The sequence below is a fragment of the Hyaena hyaena genome, unplaced genomic scaffold, assembly GCF_003009895.1.
Source record: "Hyaena hyaena isolate Hyena2069 unplaced genomic scaffold, ASM300989v1 scaffold_93, whole genome shotgun sequence".
Taxonomy (NCBI): Eukaryota; Metazoa; Chordata; class Mammalia; order Carnivora; family Hyaenidae; genus Hyaena; species Hyaena hyaena.
The window spans coordinates 982,922-1,008,805 of record NW_024080724.1 but is presented as its reverse complement, the minus strand read 5'-3'; the positions used below and the strand labels follow the sequence as shown (position 1 = coordinate 1,008,805).

The 25,884-nt window shown below is 50.6% G+C and overlaps 1 protein-coding gene across 3 annotated transcripts in view; it reads right to left on the bottom strand.

The window, feature by feature from the left end:
• The window catches only part of CORO2A (coronin 2A), a 53,251-nt gene that overhangs the window by 2,805 nt on the left and 24,562 nt on the right, over positions 1–25,884 (bottom strand). For all 3 annotated transcript variants that reach the window (XM_039234839.1, XM_039234837.1, XM_039234838.1), the window contains exons 2-9: positions 22,173–22,373; positions 7,866–7,982; positions 5,242–5,391; positions 3,519–3,698; positions 2,668–2,784; positions 1,824–1,928; positions 1,168–1,264; positions 258–370 (exon numbers count right to left, since the gene is read on the bottom strand). In XM_039234839.1, the coding sequence (XP_039090770.1) occupies positions 258–370; positions 1,168–1,264; positions 1,824–1,928; positions 2,668–2,784; positions 3,519–3,698; positions 5,242–5,391; positions 7,866–7,982; positions 22,173–22,373 (1,080 nt within the window). The remainder of the gene's footprint in view (positions 1–257; positions 371–1,167; positions 1,265–1,823; positions 1,929–2,667; positions 2,785–3,518; positions 3,699–5,241; positions 5,392–7,865; positions 7,983–22,172; positions 22,374–25,884) is intronic.

Below are 25,884 nucleotides of genomic sequence, written 5' to 3'. Positions count from 1 at the left end.
CACCTGGGAGTTGAGGAAACGGAGGCCCAGAGAGCAAAGGGCATGCCTGAGGTCACACAGCAACTCAAGGGCAGAGACGGGGTGAGACTCAGGCACAACACGCTGCTGACAAGAGGAAGGCCTTCCCCCTGAGGGGTGGGCGGCCCTCCGCCTCCCTGCTGCTGCCCTAGGGGCTGGGCTGCGGCCTCCAGGTCCCCGGGCCTGTCCTCTGCAGGAGGGCTTCCTGCCTCCCTCACAGACGCCACCACCACCCTTACCCGCCGGGGCACAATCATGGACACAGGCTCGATGAGGCTTTTGGTCGTAATCAGCTTATAGAAGCGGAAGATCTCGCAGGAGGACACGTCGAGACCCCTCTTTGGCATGACACCTGCGGGCAGAGGGTGGAGGAAGGCTAAGGGGTTCTGGCTGGGCAGGGGTCACAGGGACCCCAGTGTGAGAGGCAAAGCCGGGTCGCTCACCTGGACATGAGCAGAGCGCGCCCTCCTCCCACCGCCCTTCCCTCCACGAACAGTTTGTGAGCAAACACCTAGGCGGCGCTGGGAAAGTGAGACTGTCCTCGCCTTCAAGGACCTCGGTGACTAGCTTGGCTTTTACAGGAAGCACGCTCTGCTCAAGGCCCTCCAGGACCCCCCCTTCCCCCCCCCCAGCTGCTTGTGCCCCAGCTGCTCGGAACAGAGCTCCCGCCCCCGTTTTCTGTTGATTAGTGTTAGCACGGCATCTTTCTCCTTCCCTCTGCACTCAGTCTAGCTGAATCTTCATGTTGAAGTGGGTTTCTTACAGACCACATACAGTAGCGTCTTGTTTTATTTTATTCTTGTTTTTTTTTTTTTTAATCCCCAAACACACTTAAAAAGTAGGGGGCTCTCCTAGGTCAGACTCTCTTACATCCTGGCTATTACTGTAACTCCTCCACCTTGGCCTGCAACACCTTCATTCTCTCACCATGCTGTGCTCTGTTCCCCCTTTGGTTCCTCAAGTACTGCCTCCTCCAAGAAGCCCTCCTGGACTTCCTGCCGCGTGTTCCCAGAGGACCTGCTGTATGCCTCTATCAGGGCTCCCATAGGGTCAGTATCGATCTACCATCTCTCCTCCCAGATGCGGGCTCCTCCAGGGCAGGGTTCCGGTCTCCCCAGGTCCTGTGCTGCCTTGGTGCTCTATACTCACCAATCCCCTTCTGGGGGTTGTAGGATCGGTATTCTGTCAGGTAGCTGAGGTGAGGTTTGTCGTCGCTTACTTCATAGTAGCGGATGTTTCCATCTCCCTGAGGGGCAGGAGGGTTGGCTCAGAGCCACTTCCCATCGGCCCCCTCCCAGCTGGGACATTCCATTCCCTCAAAAGTGACCCAGAGCCCACTCGTGGCTTCCAAGGCAGAAGCTCGGGTGAGAGCACAGGCCTGAATGTCACTGCCAGGCTCAGGTGAAGGTCAGGAGTGGCAGGCGCCGAGGCCAGCAGGTGGGTCTTACCCTTGGGGCCTCTCTGGTGGTTGTTGTCATAATGCCGGGGGTGGGGTGGGGGGTGGGGGGGCTGCTCCTGGCATTGGCAGGCAGGAGCTGGGATGCCAAATACAGGATGTTCCCACCTAATGAAGACCTGCTCTCCCCCAGGTTGGAAGAAGCCCCTATTGAGAAACACCCACCGGTCCCTCCTCATCTAGATCCAGAGCTGAAGAGGGACAAGCTTGGGGTGTTTGGGTGTTCCCGGGGAGCCAGGGTGCCACGCTCACCAGAGGGCGAGAGCATGCAGTACCTCCCTTCTGTCCCTATCCCTGCCCTGCACCCCGAGGGCGCCAGGCGGCCACCTCCCTCCCGAGCCAGGCTGACCTTGCCCACCACGTAGAGCATGCTGGTGTCTGCATCATAGAAGGGAAACAGCACGCCTGAAGAGCCATCCAGGTCCTCCTCTGTGAGAGGCACCGAGAGGTTGTCCTATAGAGAAGGGACACCAGAAAGGCGTGTGGGTCGCTCCTGGGGGCCCTCCGCGGTGCTCCGAGATGGGAATCCCCGAAAGGGGCTCTGGATGTGTGTGCACGCATATACGTGTGTGTGTGTGTGTGTGTGTGTGGGAGTGGGGTGGGGGCGGAGACCGCCACCTTTTCTTTTGCCGGCGTTTTGCCTTTAGCAAATTGCTTCTTACAGTCCTGATCACGCACCAGTCCTCCCCTGCTGATTTTATTATTTGTCATAAAAGATGAAGAAGGAGATGTAGACAGAGAAAGCGATTTGTCCTGTCTGTGGAACTCTAGCCAAGTGATCCTTCAAATCAATGCTGCCTGGCCTGGCCCTCGCCCTCACCCCTCCCCTGCTCCTCCTGCCCGCATGCCTGTGTTCCCTTCCACGCCCTTGCTCCAGCTCTTCCCTCTGCCCAGAAGGCCATCTTCTTTCTCTCCCCCCAGCCCCTGCCCTGTCCTGGTCCCTGAAGTGTCCACCTCGCTCCATCCCCCACACCACGGCCACTTTCTCCTTGAACGAGAAGATGCACAAGGTCTAGGGTCGCCCCACCAGCTGCTGGCATCTCCCTGTTACTCATCACTGGGTCCTGAGCACCAGACAGGCTGTGCTAAGTAAGCGCGTGAGAAATGAGTTAGGGAATGAATGAATGAATGAAGCCAGCCCTCGGCTGAAGGGTGATGGTGAGGGGCAGGGTGTGGGTCGCCGGGAGACTCACCTGGTCCCACACGGCCATCTGGCGGTTGTTCCACCGGGATGTGCCTGTGGACAGCAGCTTCTTCAGGTTCCCCAGAAACAGCACTTTGTTGGCCCGGTGCCCCTTGTAGCTGGCTTCCTGGACAGTATGTACAGTCAGGGACTCCTGGGCAGCAAGCAGCTAGGGCCTCCGGCTTCCCTGCCTTGGCTTATGCTGCGGCAGTACCTGGAATGCCTTCTGTATTCACTCTAGCTCTTAGAGAATCCTTCCGGAGGGACCACCTCCAAGAAGCCTTCCAGAGATCCACCCCCACCCTCCATCCACATGGAATCTCTCCCATTATTTTTGGTGAGAGCTCTTTTTCTGAGCCAGGATAGAGGCAAGCTTCTGCTCAGCTCCACGCTCTTGCTGGAAGACCACTGAGCACTCTATCACTGTATGCGGGGCATGGGGCTGGGCCAGCACTGTCATCTGGATTATCTCATTTAATCCTCCAAGAGGAAGGAGCAATGGGCCATTGTTGTAGACAAGGCAACAGAGGCTCAGGGAATGGAACGTGCTTGCTTCGGGTCACACAGTGGACAGACAGCAGTGTCATGCCTCTTGACAGAGCTAAGGCACACCCACCCACTCTGGAGTTAGACCAGGTCCAAAGGTCAGCTTTCAGTGGGGGGAGCCTGTCACCTTCCCTTTCTTCAGCCTCAGTTTTCTCATCTGAAGATGGGGGGTGACAGACCCTACCTCCCAGCAGTGCCAGCAGGACAGACAGCTTCAGCACATGGGAAGGCTGAGCCAGAATGCTGAAGCCTCCCCCGGCCCATCACCACTCCTTGCTCCTCTGTCCCCAAGCCAGATCCCAAGCCAGCACGCACCTGGAGGACGGCCCCTGCCCGGGGGTCGAGAATCCGAATCTTGCGGTCTTTACAGGTGGTGGCCAGCAGGCTGCCATTGGTGTTGAAGGACATGGAAAGGATCACGTCTTGGTGGCAGCAAAGTGTCTTCACGGGGTTAACGATGACAGACTCCGTTGTGTCCAGGTTCCAGACCATCACCTGTACGGCAACGAGCTGACTCTGAGCACGGTGCCGCCCCGCCCCTGCCTCCCGCAGTCACATGCCCGCCAGGCCGCAGTGAAACACGGTATCCCCAGGAGGGAAGCCACAGATGGCAGTCTGGCCAAGAAGCCTTGGGTCGGAGGATGGATCTGCCGGCTGAAGCTGCTACGTGGCAAGAGGGGAAGCTGGGAGTCAGGCTGTCTGGCGGGTGAAAAGAAAACACCATCTGCTTTGGAGCAACAAAACATCCATGGCGGGAGGGCCCTAGGGGACAAGCTAGACCAGGGGGTTTCAAGCAGTTCTCAGTAGCAGTTTCCACCTCACGTAGATAAACAGGGCTGCCATGTTTAGCTGCATAGGTTGTGCACTGCACAGCTCCAGGGCAATCCATTCCCCTAGCCCATGGTATGAACTGCATGCCCTGGAGCTATGTGTGCAGAATAACGTGCACAACCACACGCAGTGCCCTGTAGACTCACCCCTACACAAACAGAAAAAAGAGCACTTCTGATCAGAAGGGAAGAGACCCTGGGGCGCCTGGATGGTTCAGTCGGTTAACTGTCTAGCTTTGGCTCAGGTCATGATCTCTGTGGTTTGTGGGTTTGAGCCCCGTGTCAGGCTCTGTGCTGACAGCTCAGAGCCTGGCCTGCTTTGGATTCTGTGTCTCCCTCTCTCTCTGCCCCTCCCCTGCTCACACTCTGTCTCTCTCTCAAAAATAAAAAATAAACATTAAAATTTTTTTTTAAAAAAGAAGGGAAGAGGCCCTGTCAACCACTCCCCTCTCGTCCTTTCTCCAGCACAGCGGTCCCCAAAGAGCCTCTAGAAAGAAAGCCCCATGTTACGAAGGGAAGAGTTTAAGAGCCATGGCTATGGTCACACCAACTCCATTTGTATTCAGATAGAGAAACTGAGGCTAGAGAAGACAAGGGACTTTCCCAGCTCACAGTGCAAGGCAGAAACTGGGTTGGAAGAGAATCTAGGGCTCCCATCCTGTGACTTTTCCCAATCCACAGGGCCCACAGGCTGCCAGCTTGGCAGTCGATGGGGCAATGGGACGCTTCTCTGGACAGGACCCAGCCCGAACCATCCCCTCCGGGCAGACTAATGGGTTGAACAGTGTGCCCCCTCTCCCAAATTCAGGTCCACCTGGAGCCTCAGAATGTGGCCTTATTAGGAAACAGGGTCTTTGCAGATATAATCATGATGAGGTCATACTAGATTAGCATGGGCCCTACAACCAATGACTAGTGGCATTCTAAGTAGAGGACAGGACACACAGAAACACAGAGAAGGCCACGTAAAGCTGGAGGCAGGCCGGAGTGACACAGCTCCAGGCCAAAGAATGTGTGAGGCCACCAGAAGTCCCAAGAGGCTTGGGCGGGTGCTTTCCTCAGGCCTTGGGATGGAACGTGGCCCTCCTGATCCCTTGATTTCAGCTTTCTGGTCTCCAGAAGAATGTAAAGATGAATTCCTGTTGTCTTAAGCTGCCCAGTGGGCTCATCTGTTAGGGTGGCCCCAGGAAATGAGGGCATAGACCCACCTTATAGTCGTAGCCAGAGCTGAAGAGGATGTTGGCGGCCGTGGGGTGCCACTCCACCAGGCCCACCCTGCGGGCATGGCCCACCAGCTCCTTCCTGAAGACCGTGAGGTTCCTCGTCAGCAGCTGCGTGGGGATGTCCCAGATCTTAATCTTTCAGGGGAGACATAGCCGGGGGGGAGTGCTGTTAGCCTGGGTCACCTTGGTACCCCAGTGCCGCAAGTCCCCAGAGCTGGCAGTGCCCAGCGGAGGGAGCAGGGGAGCGCTCTCCGTATCCATCTCTCACTCAGTCGAGGGGCAGGGAACGCTCAGAGGGACAGAGGCTTTGCCAAGGTCTTCCAGCCCAAACAGGGGCTGGCACTGCCAGAGCGGAGCCCAGACCTCCAGATCTGCTGCGGGGTGACCTGTGCCATCCTAATGACCTGAGCTGTGGGCAGCTGGGTGAGCCACAGTCCTGCCTCCCAGGCTGGGTGTCAGAGCAAATACGACTCCCAGCCTAGAATTTCTCTCAAAGTGCACTGGTCTACCCCTTCCTTGTCCCAAAGGCCCAGGCTAGAGCCTCAAATGCCAAGAGGAAGAGGTGGTGCGATACTGTCAGGGCACCAGGGAGCCAGTGCAGTCTCTGGAGCAGGGCAGGGTGGGGAGAAGCTCTTCCCTTTGGAGTGGCCCCCTTGGATGGCCTGGAAGAGGAAAGATGAAGGGTCAGAAGGCCAGGCTGCATGGGGTCACAGCCCGTATTCCACAGTAAGGGCCTGGGAGGAGGGGCTGGGGCGTCCTGCCAGAGCAGTGTTGTTGAGGATGGAAGGGCCTTCCTCGGCAGGAGGTAAGCTCCCAGTTACAGAGGGGGTGGCACTAACTTGATATTCTTTGTTGTCCTTTAGGGTTCTCAGGCCCCTCTGTGACTGTATGTCCCTTTTCCCTCAGAGATACACAGGGTTTTCAGGTAGACTTTGCTTTCGATTCAACAAGTATTTATTTCCTGGTCATCTGGATTTAAAACCAGGAAGGCGGCCCCTCGAGGGGAGCCCCAGCCAGGGGCTCCAAACGACGAGTTGGGCGAAGGCTATCTGGTCCCTGCTGGAGGACGGACTTCAGGCTCATCTGTTTGGGAGGTGCGGACACCATCCCCCATACTGACCCTTGGCTACAGGGTCATCCCTGCCCCACAGGATAGGGACAGGGAGGAGACAGCTGAGCACTCTCCATGGTGGGGGGCGGGGTCTGAGGTTAGGCACTGCCACCCCAGAGATTTGTGTTCACTCCTGCCCCCAGGGGGCATCAGGGAAGAAACTGGTGGCAGGAGATGAGGAGAGGTAGGAATTTCATGAAGGCCTTGTAGGGAGTCTTCAAAGCAGGCCTGAAAAGGCAAGTATTTCAGGAGTCAGAGTCAAGGGACAAAGTCAGATATTCGCTCTCCCATCATTGGAGGCAAGGTCAAATTCTCACAGGGCCTGACCGCCCCTTCAGTGAAACTGTCCTGGCAGATACTGTCCTTTATGCTTCTCAGCAACCCCTATGTGAAACGGGCACAGGTCCTCAGAGAATTTTCCACTTGCTTCTCCTGATGAACTGGTCTGTTTCCTTCAACCAGACAGTAAGCGTTCCGCAATACATTCTATTTCCCTTTTTGCCTTGGCTGCCAGGCAGCTCTGAGCTAAACCTGGGACTCTACAGTTGCAACCCTTCATAGCCAACGTTCTGAGTATTGTTTCCTCACTTCCTCCATCTGTGGCTACTGCTACTTAGGGAAGTGGCATAGCTCAATGAACATAGACTGGGCTCTGGAACCAAGCCTCGGTCTGAAGCCTCACTCTGCATCCACAGACTGTGTGACTCTGGACAAACTGCTGCACCTCTCAGATCCTCAGTGTCTCCACAAGAAAAAAATCCTATCTTGTGGGGCTGCCGGGAAGACCGACTGAAATGGTATGTGTTGTTGAGAGTCAGGAACACAATGGGCGAGCAATAAACTGTTAGCTACGACTTTTATCCTTATTTTCATCATTTGATCACATCTGTGTCTTTTGTTTTAAGCCACGCTCACTGCATTTTTGAGGTGGGAACAGAAGAAATTATAAATAAATAGCACTGAACATTGTGGGTAGCAGGGATTATGACCCTGCTACAGAACAGGGGCTCAAAAAAGTTGGTGGGGCTAAAGCTTTTGGGACAGTTTGTGGTGCCCATATTCATATAAAGATCCCACTCCTATCCTTTGAAAGCTCCCCTCCCCACTGTCTGTGAGATTAAGTGTTGCAGTATTTTCTGGCCACGATAAAAAATGCTCCTTAAAGCATTTTATAGCTTCCCCCAAAGATGGGCGTTTCCGCTGGGACAGGACTCTCCCTGGGTCTTCATGAGCTGGATGGGAGCTGGTATGTCCATTCTATAGGTGGGGAGAATGAAGGCCTGGAGAGGAGGCCCTAAAGGTGTGGTACCCCAAGTCCCAGAGCCCAGAACTTCTCGTGCTCAATCTCACTAAGCCCCTCTGCACACAGTGACTTCACCTCCTGAAGGATCAGCGAGGGTCAGGAGCATCAGAGCCAAGTGCAGACACTATTCCATCTCCCTGTGCCCCGACCCCTCTCAACTCGGGAAAGGGAACCGCCTCATGCGCTGATACTCACTGTGGCGTCTTCAGAACAGGAGGCGATCTCAAAATCATTAAAAGGGTTCCACTTGATGTCTAAGACGTTCCCTTTGTGCCCGCAGACCTTTGGGTAGTGGGGGTCCAGCTTTCCTGTCTGCAAAACAGTGTCCAGGAGTGTTGGAGAGGAGGGGGGGCTAATTCCACGTAAGCATCTGGTCGGTCAGTCGGGCAGTCAGCAATCACTGAGTAGACAGGAAAATGTAAGGGACAGAACTGAGTGTGAATCTAGGCCCTAGCCCTGTTCTCGGCGTGATGCTGGGGGAGTCACGCCACTTGCCTGAGCCTCAGTGTCCTCGTCAGTAAAATGGGGGCAATAATAGATAATTTACAAGGTTCACATGAGTGTCACAGAAGATGAGGTGTGGAAAGGGTCTAGCACAGTGCCGAGCATGTAGTAGGTGTTCAGTAAAAGGATATTTCCTTTCATACGCTGCTGGTGGGAATGTAAACACGGGCAGCCACTTTGGAAAACATTCTGGCAGTTCCTTAAAAGGTTAAACACAGAGTTACCATGTGACCTAGCAATTTCACTCCTAGGTATATATATCCCCAAGAAAAATGAAAACACAAGCCTACGAAAAACCTGAACACCAATGTTTGTAGCGGCATTATTCATAATAGCCAAAAGGTGGAAACAACCCAAATGTCCATCAATGGATGAATGGATAGGCAAAATGTACTATATCCATACAATGGAGTATTGTTTCAGCCAAAAAAGGAACAAAGAACTGACATACGCGACAACATGGATGAACCCTGGGAATGTGCTAAGTGAGAGAAGTCAGACATAAAAAGCCACACATTGCATGATTCCACATAAGTGATGTACCAGATGTGGTGTCATTGTTAGAGCAAATGGATACATCGTCTGGTACCGGTATTCAGAACCCTAAAAGATCCAGAACAGGGAAGTCCATAGAGACTGAGAGCAGATCAGTGGTTGCCCGGGACCCGGGGGGAGGGGGTAATAAGGAGTGGCTGCTAATGGGTGCGGAGTTTCCTTGTGAGGTGATGAAATTGTATTGAAATCAGACAGTGGTGATGTTTGCACAGCCATGTGACCACATTAGAAACCGACTGAATTGTACATCTTATTTTTTGTTTTGTTTTTTTTTTAATTTGTAGTTTATTACTGATACTTCAATTTCCTATTAATTTATTTGTTTGTTTGTTTAGAGAGAGAGGGAGCATGCATGAGTGGGAGAGGGGGAAGAGGGAGAGAGAAAATCTTACGCAGGCTCCATGCTCAGCACGGAGCCCAATGCAAGGCTCAATCCCACGACCTGGGATCCTGACCTGAGCCAAAATCAAGAGTCCAACACTCTACCAACTGAGCCACCTAGGTGCCTGTGAATCGTATACTTTATTTTATTAAAAACTTTTTTTAATGTGTATTTATTTTTGAGAGAGAGAGAGAGAGAGAGCACAAGCGGGGCAGAGGCAGGGGCAGAGAAAGAGAAAGAGAGAGAGAGAGGGATGGAGGATCTGAAGAGGGCTCTTTGCTGACAGGGTTCGAACTCTTGAACCATGAGATCATGATCTGATCTGAAGTTGGATGCTTAACCAACTGAGCCACCCAGGTGCCCCTGAATTGTACATTTTAAAATGGTGAGGGGCGCCTGCGGGGCTTGGTCGGTTGAGCGTCCAACTCTTGGTTACAGCTCAGGTCGTGATCTCACAGTTTGTGAGACCAAACACTGAGCCCCAGGTTGGGCTCTGTGCTGACAGCATGGAGGCTGTTTGGGATTCTTGCTCTTCCTTTCTCTCTGGCCCTCCTCCATTGTGCACAGACAGGTGCTTTCTCTCTCTCTCTCAAAATAAATAAATACTTATAAAAAATGGTGAAATTTATGGGATGTGAATTATACTTCAATTAAAAAGAAAAAAAAAGAGCATTTTCTTCCTTTTCCACTTTGCCTGCTGAGAATCGCTGTCTGGGCACAGAGGGGACACAGTTCCCAAGCTGAGACTTCTCGCCCTGCACTTGGACCTGGGTTTCCTGGGCCGTGGCACAAGCGTGCCCAGTCAGTCACAGAACCCTGGGGCTGGCTGCAGCCGGCACACTCATGTCACACATCGCATCGCACAGCTTGGCAGAACAGGCCCCAGGCCCTCTGCCTGCCAAAGCAGGCTTCGTCCATATCCACCATCCAACTGCAGACGATGAAGCCCCCCACCCGAATGCTCTGCAGTCCAGCTTTCCATTCACGAGGAAGAGACAGCCGAGAAGGAAACTGGCCTACATCCATCCATTCAGCAAATCTGCATGACATCCGTAGGGAACAGGCCCCATGCAAGGTTCTGGGGAGCACAGGATGTACTATCTGACTCCGCAGGACCAAAACTTTCAGGGTCTTCAAAAAAGATCTTTCAGGAACAGAGTGGATTCAAGGAATACCCACCGCCTCTCCTTCCCTCGCCTCTCCAGAGTGGTTTCACTCTGTAGAATCCACTGAGACCGTGCCCAGTTGAGATCGAGCAAAGAAAGATACAGTGGCATCTCTGACCTGGGCTAATAAGGCTGCAGCTACCATGGGATAAGACACAGGGCTTCCAGTCCCTCTGGCAAACTAGCAGACACAGACCCTGAGACTCTGGCTCATGGAGGCTTTATGCGTGCATCTTAGTAGCTCTGCCAACAGAGGTCGTGGTGCTGGGCTCCCCTTCAGAAATACCCTGCCCAGTTCAGCTCTTACCTCTCAGGAAAGCGTACGAGACACCTCACCCTTGAATGGATCCCAAACTGGAGGGGAAACTCTATACAGGGCATTATTTGATAAACTGGAATGTGAAAGGTGGCTTAAAGTATTGTTGCAATGTTAAAATCTGTGAAGTTGATAACGTAATATAGTTATAAAAGAGAATATTCCCACTTTTAGGGAACACTCAAGTAGTTAGGGGTAAAGATCAAAGGTATATGTAATTTATCCTTGAATGGTTCAGAAAAGAAAATTATACCCTCACATATACATTCAGGCAGTGGAAAGCAAAGAATTTGGACATATCGGATGTTAGTGATGTGTGGGTTCCATCTGGGCTTCTCAACAAGAGAGCTGCATGCCCCCTGCTCCGGGAGCCACAGCGCTAGAGGGAGAAAGTGCCCCTATGGCTCCCCCCACCCCCCAGATCTCAACAGGACCACTGCTCCAGCCAGCGACCTCTCACCTAGTCTCCAGGCCATGGTGCACACTGTTGTCCGTGAGCTTTCAAAAATTTAAATCTGATGGTGTCCTGTACCTGCTCAAATTTTGTAAGCCTCTTTTTCCTCATGTATAAGATGTGAGTAATGATCTCTTCCTTGCAGGATTGTTATGAGTGTAAAATGAAACACTGTGCATGAAAAGCCAAACAGTGGTGTCCTAGAGTTAAGTGCTCAAATAAGAGCAGCTGTTATTATGTGTATATGTGTGTGTGCGTGCATGCCTGCGTGTGTATAAAAAATGAGGGAAAAAAGATGGAAGGAACTGCCCTAAAATGTTATTCATGGTTATCTCTAGATGGTGGGATAAATTGTGGTTTTACCATCTTCTGTGTTTCTTGTTTTAAATTTTTGCAAACTTTCTATAAAACAGTGTGGATTTTGCAATAAACTAAAGGTATTTGTTAACACAAAACTCTAAACTTTCTGAAAAGATGGGTCCTTACAGGATTAGCCAAAAATGTGTTATAAAACTGCAGATCTTTTCTTTTTTTCAGTTTACTTATTTATTTTGAGAGAGAAAGAGAGAGAAGCAGGTGAGGGGCAGAGAGAGAGAGAGAGAGAGAGGGAGATAGAAAGAACCCCAGGCAGGCTCTGTACTGTTAAGGGAGAAGCCCGATGTAGGGCTCAAACTCACACACCATGAGATCATGACCTGAGCCAAAATCAAGAATCAGACACTGAACCGACTGAGCCACCCAGGTGTCCCTAAGACTACAGATCATTTTTTTTTTTTTTAATTTATTTCTGAGAGAGACAGCGTGAGCAAGGGAGGGTCAAAGAGAGAGGGAGACACAGAATCCGAAACAGGCTCCAGGCTCTGAGCTGTCAGCACAGAGCCCGACGTGGGGCTGGAACCCACGAACCGTGAGATCATGACCTGAGCCGAAATCGGACGCCCAACAGACTGAGCCACCCAGGTGCCCCCTAAGACTGCAGATCTTGAAGGGCTCTCAGAGACCAAGAACAGTAAGAACACTTCAAACTCTCTTATCCTGCCCCCATGGCAGGCATCACTAATGGATTACAACACCCGGCAGGCATCACTAATAGATTATAGTACTCTCACTGGCCCCACACTGGAGGGATGTGCTCAGGGTCACAGGGAATGTACAGGGCAGAGTGGGGCTGCAGCCCAGGACCGTGGCTCCCAGGTGTGCCTGTGCTGTACTTGCCCTCCTTGAGGGCTCTCAGCCCTCTCTGACTCAGTGTCCTGCCCCACTTCTGCATACAGCCTTTTCTTCTCTTAGATCATTTCCTGGGTCAAAGGGCATGAACAGTGCTGGGTCTTTCGTTATGCACACCCAAGTGCTCTCTGGCCCAGAGCCCTGCCACAAATTTGTCCTGAAGGTTTCTGGGAAGAGCTGATCATCAGGCTGGCCCTGGCTGACCCAAGGCAGGCTGCCCAGGAGCTCCATTCAGATCACTGTGGAGCCTCAGCTGAGCCCAAGACTCAGCAGGGGCTTGGGGGCCAGGCATGCTCAGGTGGGCCGGCGCTCCCTCCAGGCCTTGCAAAGTGGAGACCCCAGCCCCAGACAATTGTCTTCCTTCTCAGAGAACATGGGCTGGCTCGTTCTCCCCTGGGGCCAGTGGGCTGCTCTGCCTAACAGGGTTTTACACTGAGGTCTGACATTAATGGACATTATTAGCCAGTCTAATGGGCTATTGACCAAGCTGCTAAAAGCTCCGTCATGACAGGGACATTTATAATCAGGAGGCCACTTTTGCCTTTCAGTCCACTAGGCCAGCAGTCAGCCATGCGCAGGCCCCTGATTCACGGGGGACACAGCCCTAAATCAGGGGAGGCACTCCCGCCCTCCTGGCAGACTGCAGGGAACCCCGGCTTGGGTGCAGGAGCTGCCTGTTCTGCCTGGAGAGATGCCACTTCCAAGTCTCGGAGGGGCTGCCCTGAGTGGACGGAACTGTGGGACCCAGAAGGCTGAGCTAGGCAGGTGGGGGGCATTCCAGGGCAGGCAGACCTCAGCTGCTGGGGAGGGACCACTGTGCGGCCATCCCCACAACACCCAGCACTCACAGGGGTGCAGCCATTCCTGCAAAAGTGTCCCAACCTCCAGGGACCCTTCCGACAGCCCAGGGTGGACATGGGAGGCACGGGTAGAGGCGGGGGCAGGCTGCACAGCGTAGAAGAGGTTAGGCGCACACGCCGACTCAGGCTTCCTGGGTTTGAGTCCCTGCTATGGCACTTAACCACCATGTGACCCTGGGCACGAGACCTCAGCTGTCTATGCCTCAGTTTCCTCTTCTACAAAATGGCAACAGTAGTAGGACTTCGCAGGGTGCGAGTGATTCCATGAGCCCGTACAAGTAAATCACTTTAAGACAGTGCCTGGTACGAGGCAAGCTCTCAGTGAATTCACCAGTGCAAGTTGGTCAGAGCCAATCGTCATGATCCACTTTTACTGTCACTCAAAATGTTTTGGGGGCCCCAGGATATACTCAGTGTGAGGCCCACCTCTCCCTGCACAACTGATGGGCGACGGAGCCAGGGTGCTGTGGTGAATAAAGTGGTTCCTAGGTTGTATTCCAGTGAATGAACCTGAGCACATTCTCACACCTGTAAGAAATAGGTTTGTAAATGCTGCAGGGGTCATACTTTAGGGGGTCATTTATGTGCCAGGCCCGTGCTAGGTGCTTCATCCCCATTTATGGTGCAGCAGCTGGGGAACAGAGGGGTTGACAGTCATGTGCTAAGGGCCACAGAGCCAGTCTGCAGCAGAGCCCTGACAACTGGGAATATTTCCTCTCTCTTCCTGCTCTGCCTTTTGCACCCCTCTCACTGTAAGTTATCATTGGCAGCGGGCACGACTCTCACTGAGGACCTCCCTGGAACTGGCCTGCACCCTACATTTCTAGTAAGAGAATCTGAGTGTGGAGGGAACAAATGTGTCCCATGGAGGGTGGGAGGTTCAAAATGTTGGCTGGGCTGGAGGGGGAAGCCTGATGAGGAAGGCAGGATTTGCCTGCAGGCAATGGGGAGCTCTGGGAGGGGACTAAGCTGGGGAGTGACAGGGTCAGGCACAAGCCTGAGAAACAGTCAGGGTCACTGGCACAGCCGTGAGGGGCTCCTCCCCTCCTCCCAGGCACCACGGTGTCAGTCTGACCCCTCTGATCCTATTGGGTCCACTCCCAGGGCCTATCCCCAGGCTTCTGCCGGCCCTTGCTTTCATTCCTCCCCACCTACCACACCTCACGGCAAAGTCCACCCTACGCACCCCCAGGGGTGGCTCTGCTGCAGGCCGGGCCCCAGGCTCAGCAGCCCAATCTGGCCCGTCCTGTCCCCTGGCTCTGGGCGAGCCCGTCTCCACACCTTCCTGTTCCCGTCTCCACACCTTCCTGTTCCCGGAGCACAGCCCTTGTTGCCCTGGCTTGCCTTGGGTCACAGTGAGGGAGGGAGCCTGCCTGCAGAGTCACCGGGTACCTGGGGCTGCCTGGTCCTCCTGAGAATAAATTCTAGGAGACTGTAGGGGCCAGGCACCTTCCGATACTTAGGTTCGTGTCCCCCCCTCCAGTAAATAATCAGCCGGCTTGTACCTCTGTTCCTTCCATGGGGCTAGTTTACCGACACCTTTCTGTGCCTGGCTGGTATGGAATCCCTGGTAACTGACAAGGAGCCCCTGTAAACCAGAGCCCAAACCGAGAAGCAACACCCAGATGAGTTACACAAGAACAAGGCCCTGTGGCCACATCCAGGTTTGGGCCACATTCCAGTCCTCACCCTCAGGGCTCAGGGTCCTTTGGGAAGTCATCTCCCTGAGCCTCAGCATCCTCATGTGCACAATGGGGCAAAACCTCCCACAGACGGGGCTAACGAAAGGCTGGGCATAAGCATGGTCCTTGGTTATGCATGAGAAAGGGCCCTGCAGGCTTGTCTGCCTGGAGGTGCTGTGTCCGAGGCTCAGCACGTGCGTCCTACTCGTGCAGGCTGCCCGTGGTTACCCAGTATTAACCAAATGCAAAGCGTGGATCCTTCTGGACCCTGATTCAAAGGAACCACACACAAAGAGGCATTTATGAGGCAATCAGGGATATGTCCACATGCCCTGGGAATCAGGCGACCCAGAAGCTACTGTCCATGCCACAATCCCGGTGTTGCCGTTTTGTCAGAAAATGTCTCTAGATTTTAGAATTGCATCCTGAAATGGATAGGGTTAAAATAACAAAATGTCCAGGATTTGCTTTAAAATAACTCGGGGCGGGTGTCAAAAGACAGATGAAGCAAGAGTGGCAAAGTCTGGGAAACTCTAGAATCTGGGAATGGAAGAGTTCATGCTATTGTTTTTATCTACTCTTCTGTTTGAAATCCTTTCATAATTACAAAAAGAACTAGATTAGAGACTAGCGGCTGAAAATGTAGTTTGTAAACGAGCAGCATTAGCACCACCTGGGAGTACAGATGTCACAATTGATGAATGAAAACACAGGATGCCGAGTGACATTTAAATTTCAGATAAATGATGGGGCGCCGGGTGGCTCAGTTGGTTAAGCGACCGACTTCGGCTCAGGTCATGATTCCACAGTTTGTGGGTTCAAGTCCTGTGTCGGGCTCTGTGCTGACGGCTCAGAGCCTAGAGCCTGTTTCAGATTCTGTCTCCCTGTCTCTCTGACCCTCCCCTGCTCGCACTCTGTCTTTCGAAAATAAATAAACATTAAAAAATTTAAAAAAAATTTTTCAGATAAAAGAAAAACATCTTTTTCAGTAAAAGTATGCTCCATGAAATATTTTACATGTACTGAAATAGAGCTTGGCAGTTTCTTACAAACCCAAACATGTAAAGCTACTTTAGGACCTAGCAGTTGCACTCGTGGGCATTTGCCCACTTATGTTCGCACAGAAACCTATACATGAATGTTTATAGCAGCTTTATTCCTAACAGCCCCAAACTGGAAACAATCTCGGTGGCTTTCAGTGGGTGTGTGGTTAAACAAATGGTGTGCACCTCCGCCACGGAATATTACTCAGCAATGAAAAAGAGTGAGCAACTGATCCAGGCAACAACCTGGATGGATTTACAGGAAATTACTCTGAGTGATCAAAGTCAAGTCCAAAAGGTTACATACTGTATGGTTCTGTCTATGTGACATTCTTAAAATGGCACAAGGATAGAAACAGAGAACATGAGTTTCCTACTTCGGCTCAGGCTGTGATCTCACCGTTTGTGAGGTCTAGCCCCACATTGGGCTCTGTGCTGACAGCTTGGAGCCTGGAGCCTGCTTCGGATTCTATCCCTCTCGTCTCTGCCCCTCCCCGGCTCACACTCTGTCTCTGTCTCTCTCTCAAAAATAAATAACATTAAAAATTTTTTTAAAGAATCAAAGAACAGATTAGTGGTTGTCAGGGGTTACGGAGAAGGTGGAGGTGGAAGGAGCGGTTAGAGCAGCCGTAGGGATCTTTGTGGTGGTGGCAGCGTCCGTATCTAGACTGCACCTATGTCGCTATCATGGTTTTGATACTCTAGTCTTGCAAGATGTTACCTTTGGGGGAAACTGGGTAAAGGGTTCACAGAATCTCTATGTTATTTCTTAAATTGCATGTGGAATCTACAATGATCTCAAAACAAAAAAAGTTTAATTGAAAAGAAAAAAAATAAGCAAAAAGAAAGTTATTTGGTGTTTATTTGAAATTCAAGTTTGGGAGCCCCTGAGTGGCTCAGTCAGTTAAGCGTCGACTCTTGATTTTGGCTCAGGTCATGATCTCACAGTCATGAGACTGAGGCCCGTATGGGGCTCTGCACTGGGCACAGAACCTGCTTGAGATTCTCTCTCTCCCTCTCCTTCTGCCCTTCTCCCACTCACACAAGGATGCACATGCTCGTGTGAGCTCTCTCTCTCTGTAGGAAAGAAAGAGAGAGAGAGAAAGAAAAGAAGGAAGGAAGGAAGGAAGGAAGGAAGGAGAGAGAGAGACAGAGAGAGGGAAATTCAAGTTCAATGGGCATTCTGTGTTTTATCTGGCAACCCTGGAGCTTGTTGGAAAGCAAAGTCCCCGGCCCCACTTCTGGCCCATGGAATCAGAGTCTGTGTTATGACACTCAGACTCAGATTAGTGGCTTCTCCCTCCTGCTGTGCTTGGATTCCTAGGCGTCTGTGATAATAGCAATTAACATGTATCCTTGAGCCATTTAAGATATTTCAAAAAGGCCATAAGGAATCCTACATTTTACCCAGGATCAGGCTGTACAGGACAAGTGAGTTTCCACTCTCCAATGGCTTCCCACTGGACTCAGAATAGTCAGATTCCTGCCCTGGCTTCCAAAGCCTGCGCAAATCCCAACCCTGCTCCCCTCTCTGACCTTACCTCCCATTGTTCTTGCCCCTGTGACACTGTACCAGTTTGTCTCAAACACACCACACTCAGAGCCCATACCAAACCCATTCCTACCTTTGCCTTTGCACTTGCTATTCATGCTGCTTGAATACTCTGCTTCTAGAGTTTCAAGTGGTTTTCTGCTCAAACATCGCCTCCTCAGAAAGACTTCTGATCATCCTATCTTTCTAAACCAGGTCCACCCTTCCCATGAAGGTAACACTCCATCACATCAAACCAACTTATTTTCTTAAATCAGTTGCCAGTACCTATTTATACTCAGTAGTTCACTGAGTTAGAAACATAGTTCTGGGGGTGCCTGGCTCAGTTGGTTAAGCATCTGACTCTTGATTTCAGCTCAGGTCATAATCCCACAGTTTGTGGGTTTGAGCACCACCATGTTGGGCTCTGTGCTGACAGTGCAGAGCCTGCTTGGGATTCTCTCTCTCTGCCCTCCCCCCCCCCCCCCCCCCGACTAGTGTGCTTGTCCTGTCTCTCTCAAAAATAAATAAGTAAAAACATTAAAAAAAGAAACTGACATTTCTGAAAAGGGCTGAGTAATAAAAATCTGAAAAACACACTATTTAATTAAGAATACAGCCTGTTTAATGGATAAAATCTTTAAATGATTTTTAAATGTTTTTTTAAAAAAATTTTTAAATGTTTATTTTTGAGAGACAGAGAGAGACAGAGTGTGACTGGGGGAGGGACAGAGAGAGAGGGAGACACAGAATCTGAAGCAGACTCCAGGTTCTGAGCTGTCAGCACAGAGCCAGACATGGGGCTCAAACTCATGAACCACGAGATCATGACCTGAGCAGAAGTCGGATGCTTAACTGATTGAGCCACCCAGGCACCCCTAGATAGAATCTTTTAAAGGCACCCAGAGCTTGAGAAAAACAAGTGGCCAAATGGGTCATCCATAGGAGACCTTTGAGCTCTGACCTTCAAGTCTTTCATAAATCCCATTTTACACTTGTCCTCCACTAGCTTGAAAAATTTCAGCTCTAGAATACAGTTCACACATCTCATTCTGGCATTCAAGGCCCTTCTAATCTGGCCCCAACCCACTTCCCCAGGGTACTTCCCTTCCTCCTCTTCAACACAGACTGTTCATTTGTTCTTGCCAGGCTGTTCCCTGCATTATTCCCTGGTCATTCCATGTACAGTCCCACCTCTATGCCTCTGCTGGTGCCATTCCCTTTGCCAATGACAGCCTCCCTATTTATATAGATGAACAATCATTGAACAATCATTGGGTAATTTGTTCAATCAATGAAAATTTATGATCACCAACTGCATGCCCAACATGTGATATTTAGGTCAACAAAGTAGCCATTCTCCATCCCCCATCCCCATTCCAAGTTCCTTAGGAGGTACTAGCAGAAGAATACAAATAACTCTAATTCAAAGTAATCAGGGTGTGGTATCCTAAGGAATATACTGTACACTACATCCTTAAAAGGAGAATGCCTCGGAGATTTGGGAGAGGGAGAAGGAGATGCTATTCATGAACATGGTATACAGTTCCATTTACTCAGGTCATCTTTAATATTGGTTTTCCAATAGTGCTCTGTATTTCTCTCCTTTTGGTTGTTCATTCCTATGTATACAATCTTCTTTTATTCCACTGCAAATGTTTACATAGTCTAAGTGTTCTAAGTATATAAAAATGCAATTCATTTTTATATTCTGATTTTTTGTATCCAGCCACCTTCCAAATACCGTTATTTTTTTTTCTAATAATTTGATCAGAAGTGTGAACTTTTGGGTTTCTATGTAGGCAATTATACATATAAATAAATGTGGTTTTATGTTTTCCATTTCAATCCTTATACCTTATTTTTCAGCTTTACTGTGCAGGCCAGGACCTTTACCTCACTACTGATTTTGAAGGGATGTTTCTAACATTCCAACTTTATGAATGTACCATATTAACAAAGAGATCAAATATCACTGATATCACCAATAATGGGACAAACTGACAACACGTGTCACATGACCTATGAACTGAGGATCCAACACCATTTGTTTAATATTCTTGCCCAAAACATATAATACAAATCTAACATGAGAAAACAATTTCAAAAATTGAACGTTTATATTACTTTATTTTTGTTTTTATTTAAAAATTTTTTTTTAACATTTTATACTTGAGAGATAGAGACAGCACAAGCAGGGAAGGGGCAGAGGCAGAGACATTGAATTGCAAGCAGGCTCCAGGCTCTGAGCTGTCAGCACAGAGCCTGACACGGGGCTTGAACCCGAGAACCATGAGATCATGACCTGAGCTGACATTGGACACTTAACTGACAGCCACCTAGGCGCCCCTCAAAAATCCAAATTTTAAAATGTTCTACAAAATGACTTTACCTGCTTAAAAATGTCAGTGTCATGAAAAGCAGACTTTGAGATATGACAACAAAATACAATGAATGGTCCTGGGTTGGATTCTGGACCAGACACGAAATTTCTATACATACATGTACAGAGAGAAAGATATAAAAGAGATAAAAGGTAAGCCTGTCAGAATGTTAGCAATGGGTGAATCTGCATGAAAGGTTTTTAAAAATTCTGTTTCTTATGTTAGTGAAATTCTCTTTTCCTGATTTGCTAAGAATTTGTATCATGAATGGGTAGTGAGCTTTATCAAATGATGTTTCTGCATTTATGGAGATGACCATATGGCTTTCTTCCTTCATTAGTTAATAATGATTTACATTTCTAGATTTATTAATATTAAACTGTCCCCAGCTTGGTTAGAATGTTATCGTCTCTTAAATTTACTGCTGGATTTTGTTTGTTAGCCATTCCGCATACACCTTGAGTGAGATTGCTCTGTCATTTTCCTTTCTTGTTCTGCCCTTGTCTGGTTTTGGAATCAAAGTTACAGTGGCTCATAGAACTAGGAAGGGAGAAGTCCCTCTTTTTCTGCCCTCTAGAATTGTTTGCAAAAGATTGGAATAATCGGTTCCTTGGAAGTTATATAGAAATTGCCTGTAAAAACCACATGAACATCGTATCATCCTTATGTATGTGTTTCCATTACATATAGCATATTAAAAAAGGCATGAAATGTTAAGTGTTCAGCTTAATAAATTGCTGGAAAGTGAAGTACCCATATATCTGCATTCTTCTCAGGTTAAGACATGAACTATCAGCAACACAAAGAATACCCCACCCCCCCTCCACAGACATTCTCCAATCATAACTACCCCCCTCCCTCAGGGAGTGATAATTATTCTGGATTTCATGATAGTCTCTGGTTTGCTCTCCCTTAAAATTTTTCTACCTACTTACACATCCCTTAAAGGCAGAATTTAATTTAGTCTGCATCTATCTTTAGGTAAAGAGAGTGAGATATTTGTAATTTGTTTGGTTTCTTTTCCTCAAAATTGTCGTGAAGATCCATCCGTGTTGTGGTATGTATGTATATATACTTTGTTCCTTTTCATGATTGTGCATAGTCCCTAGTATGGAGATACCATCATCTATTTATTCAATCCTTGGACATTTAAGTGTTTGCAGTTTTGTGATAATATGAACAACACTCCTATGCACATTCTTGTATTTGTGTTCTGATGCACATAAACACAGTGCGTGGGATATAGCAGGGAGTAGAATCTCTGGGTCATAACATATGCAAATGTTTCTCTCTCCTAGAAGCTGTCACATTTTGCTTCAAAGCATGTGTGACAAAAAACCAAAAAACATGTGACAGTTTACACTGAGAGTTTACAGTGCTCTCCATGTCCTCACCACCACTTCCTTTTGTCAGATCTTTACATTTTTGCCAATCCTGTGGTTGCGGTGGAGTCTCACTGGGGTCTCCTGGTGAGATACCAGTGAATGGGAGGCTAAAATTGATCTTTTGACATTGATTTCTAATTCAGTTCCACTTGGATCAGAAAACCTGGTCTATGAGATTCCATTTTTTGTTTATGACTTTAATTTCAGAAGTCCTTTGTGGGGGGGGGGGGTCTAAGTCTGCCCTCAGCCGACTCTTCTTCGTGGTGGCTCACGTGCTTGGTGATCTCAGATTATGACCTTCCCTGATCGGACTCTGTAGCAGTCCTGTCTACACAGGTGGTGTCTTCCTCCAGAGAAACTTCCTACCTGCCTCTGCTGTGAGCCAGAGGCTCTACCAACCAGGGTCCCTCTACCTCTTTTGCAGGTTCAGCCCTAAGAAGATTCAGGCTTGGTGTCCTGACAAGGTCTGCTATTAGGTTAAGTTACACCAAACTACCACTTCCGCGTTAAAAAACTTAAATATCAACAGCTGCACATGGTCTAACCTACACTGCTAACATGTGCCGACAGGACATGCTTGTTCTTTCTGTTTGCTCCCTGCTTACCTCTCCCAGTTAGGTTTTTGGCTCAAGATTTGTTTCTTTTTGCTGGGGAGGGGAGGTGGCCTTGGAGATTTCCCCAACATCTTGTGAGCCCAGCAATGCATTACAAATTACAGTTTCTTCAGCAGTGAATTATTTGCAGTGGGGTGGAAGAGTCGTCTTAGGAGTAGGGTAGCTAAAGCTAGAAGCTGAAATCCCAGGATAGGGTTTTGTTTTTTGTTTTTTTTTTTTCTCAATGAGGAAACCAAAGCTCAAAGAAGTGAAATGACTCAAGATCACATGGCTGGTAACAGGCAGGGTTAGGATCTGAACCCACATAAGAGACCAGACACCCAGGTTCTTTCTACTTCCCCTCCGTCTGTACTGCCTCCAGAGGGCTGCTTGGACCTGGGGCTTAGCAGGCAATCTTACCTGATTCAAGGGAATGACGAGGAAGGCCCCCCCACCAGCGCACTCAGTCACGACTGCAATGAAATGGGGGTTCACAGCGCAGAAGTGATTGTCGTGGACGCTGTGGGTGATGGGCACCGAGTCGTAGCAATTCTCCTTGCTGGCCGGTTTGCCGAAGACGTGGCGGAACTTGGAGCTCCGGTACTGGGGATGCCATGACATCTGTGGGGACACACAGGACAGAAGGGGCGTGAGGCTCCCTGCCCTGATGGCGGGGCCCTGCGGGAGCTCACCTTGAGAGGGCACAACCAGCCCAGCGGTCAGTTCTGTGTGGATGGTGCGCTATGAAGGGCAACCACATGAACAGACTGTTACCGTGGCTACTTCTGTCGGTCTGGTGAGATGGTATATGGTTATCGCTGGCCTGTTTGCCTGTCATCTCTTCAGGCATGAACACAAAAGGCAGACCATGCCAGGGAGAGAACCCACCAGGTTCCCTCCCTCTCCACCATCTCAGCAGGGAGCCCAGCCACCCTGCACCACTCAGTGCAGCTAAGTGGGTCACACTGGGTCCCCTGGAGCCAGCCTGCCTGGGCTCTAATTCCAGCTCTGCCTCTTACCAGCTGGGTGAGCAAGTGACTTAACCTCTGAGGTCTCAGTTTTCTCATCTGTACAATGGGGATAGTAAAGTCATCTGTCTCCTAGACTTGTCATGAGGACTAAATTACATGATACATCAAGGTCCCTTGATCTACGGTAATAATTACTCTCACTACATTATCATCCAGGCGTCTTGAACTTCTCCAGCTCCTCATCCAGCCCTGTAGTTGTTCACTCTGTCTACTGAGCACCACTGGATGACGGGGCCCTGTCCCTGGCACTGGGGGTTTGGAGAGAGTGAGCATGAGCCCGGCCTTACAGGAGCTAAGAGTCCTGTGAGTGAGGCCACTAGGGGAGCCGGGGCTACTGAGACCCAGTGTCCTATAGGTAATAATGGAGATTTGTGCATGGCAATCAGGGCAGGCTTCCCAGGGGAAGTGACATGCGAGCTGTGATTTGAAGGATGAGGAGGAGTTGGCTGTGTTGACAGGACAGAGGTAAGGTGGGGGGAAGGTATCCCAGGCAGATGGAACAGCCTAAGCAAAGGCCCGGAGACAGAAGCAAAAATGGAATGTTTGGGAAACTACATGTAGCTTAGTAGGATTAACAAGGTGATGTTAAACACACACACGTGCACACGCACGCACACGCACGCACGCACACACACACACAGTAAATCGGATGACGTGAGTAAAGAGAGCACAGCTAGAGGGGGGGCAGGGCTCGGTCATGAACGGCAAAAGGGGGTCTCGGCCTCATCAGTGGTCAAACACACACACGTGCAGCCTCTCAGCTCTGCTGCCGCCCATATTAACCCCTGACCCCAGTCTCTGACCCCAACGGGCCTTTCTCTCCACGCTCCTCAGCTAGGCCAGAGACATCCTTCTGGACCAAGCCCTGCTGTATTCCTCACCCCCCTCCTGAGGTCACCTTTGGACACTCCCGATTCACTGGCGCTGAACCCAATCTGGCATTTAAGGCAAGGTGAGGTCCCGCCCTGCATATTCCAAGATTCAACTTTCTTTGCTCATCTTCTAAAGGATACTTTCCAGATAAAGAGGCTCCCCCACCCCCCACCTGCTCCTGCATTTCCAGTCCTCTGGGTCCTCCCCTCTTTGCCTAACCCCTCTGCTCAGCCTGCCCTTCCCCACCCCGTGTCCCCTGTACCCGTCTCCACAAGTCCACCCCCTTCTCCAGCTCCAGCGCCCTCCTCTGGAGTCCTTCCATGACACCGCCAGTAGCAGATCTCTGATTCTCTCTCCTGCCCCAACCTGCTGTGTCTCCTTGCTGCCCTCGCACCCTTGACACTCTCAGCTCTGGTTCCTCAGTCTGGGATCAGGGTTCCTCTCCTTTACTGCTTGCAGGCTCCTCAGAGAAAGGTCTGGGGCTCTGCTCTGGGAGCACCCAGCATAGAGCTCTGCCCACCCCGGGCCCTAGGAACTTCCCAAGGGCAGGTATGTTTGGCTGGGCACCCACAGGGTCAGGACCAAAGAAGGCACTTGCTCTGTGTTCAGTTCAAAGACACAAGAGGTCACGGTGATCAGGGGTCTGACCCATGAGCGAAACCCTTTACAGGAAGCCCACCAGACCTGTCCCGTGAAGTTCGGACATTTCAACTCTCCTTTTGGGAGATGCTTTCGCCAAAGCTACAGGAAGCCATACAGAATACAGGGACAGACTGACTAATGTCTGTCTGATCCCAGAAAGGATGTAAGAAACCGTGTGGACATGGAAAGTACAGAAGATAGGAGCAAATGGAAAAGCCTTGGTGAAGAAATGGGGACAGAGGGAACACTCAGGAGCACAGAGGTCACCTGATATTTAGGGGGAAGGTAAGGCACTGAATGTGTGTTGCCAGGTCCTCCACACAGTGCACTTCAGACTTGGGTCCAAGCTTCCTAGTGGCCAACTCGATAAGGGAAATAGGATCAGAAAGGGCTCTCACCAGCCACCACTTGCTAAGGAGCAGCACAGCTTTCCTCTGCACTGGGTCCTGAGGGAAATGGGTCCTGGGGGTCCTCTCAGAAAAAAAAAAAACACGAGGACCAAGATGTCCCCAGGGTCTTGGTAATTAGATGGCAGCGAGGAAGTGCCCTGGGCCAGGGCTGGGGGTAGGTAGGAAAGGAGGGAGCACGTGAGCAGGCTCAGCTCCAGGCCTCCCAGCTCTGCCTCACCTTCAGCAGCTGCACTGGTGGTGGGGGGGGCGGGGAGGGGGGCACGCCTGTCTGTGGCCAATGGTGATGCTCATCAGACACTCTCTTGTCCCCTCACGTCCCTACCTCCTTGTTGTTAGGCAGTCATGGTTATCAATTCTAGCACCAGTGGATCATGGACGGCAGTGGTACGTGCCACTTCAAGGCTGGAACACAGACCTGCCTGGGACCCCCAGAACGCTTGCCCTTGGTTGAAGGGATGTGACGGCCACATGTTCTGGATGACGCGGATTCCGTCATCCTGGTTCCCCAAGGGATCGTGTGGGACAGAGGACCTCCCCCTACCTAAGTCACGCTGGACATACAGCGTGACAGAGGAATAAACCTGCAGAGCGAACCATTCAGAACGTGGACCCATCTGTCCCAAGCTCAGCCTACTGTCCTGACTAACACGCGGCCCCACGCAGCCCCAACCGACGGTAAATGGCAAATGGCTGTGCATGCTTAGTGTGGCCGGGGCACAGGAACTGCAGGAAAGAGGTGGGCGAGGAGGCAGCACCCAGAGCACCTCAGGAGCCGTGTAAAAGAGGGCAATGGAGGCTGCGGCAGTTAAAACAGGGGATCAAGGAGCAGAGCTCACTTTTAGGTGGATTCTCTGGATTGCCAACAGCAAGGAAGGGTGGAACCGGTCAGAGGTGAGGATCGCCTGGGCTGAAACAGGGCAGAGGGCGTAAAGAAGAGGGCACCTGTCAGTGAGAAACCAAGGAGGGGAGAGAAGCCACTTTTGGGCTCAAGTGCTGTGGGCTGTGGGGTGAGAGGGCCCGTCACAGCTGCAGAAATCAACATGACCTGACCATCAGCACCAGCCCTGGCCCCTCTGGCCACTCCTGATGCCCTCCCTTCACAGCCTGCAGCTTCACCCCACACCTGGGGGATCGCTCTCAGCCCAGGGTCAGGGTCAGGGGGTCTCAAGAGGCCTG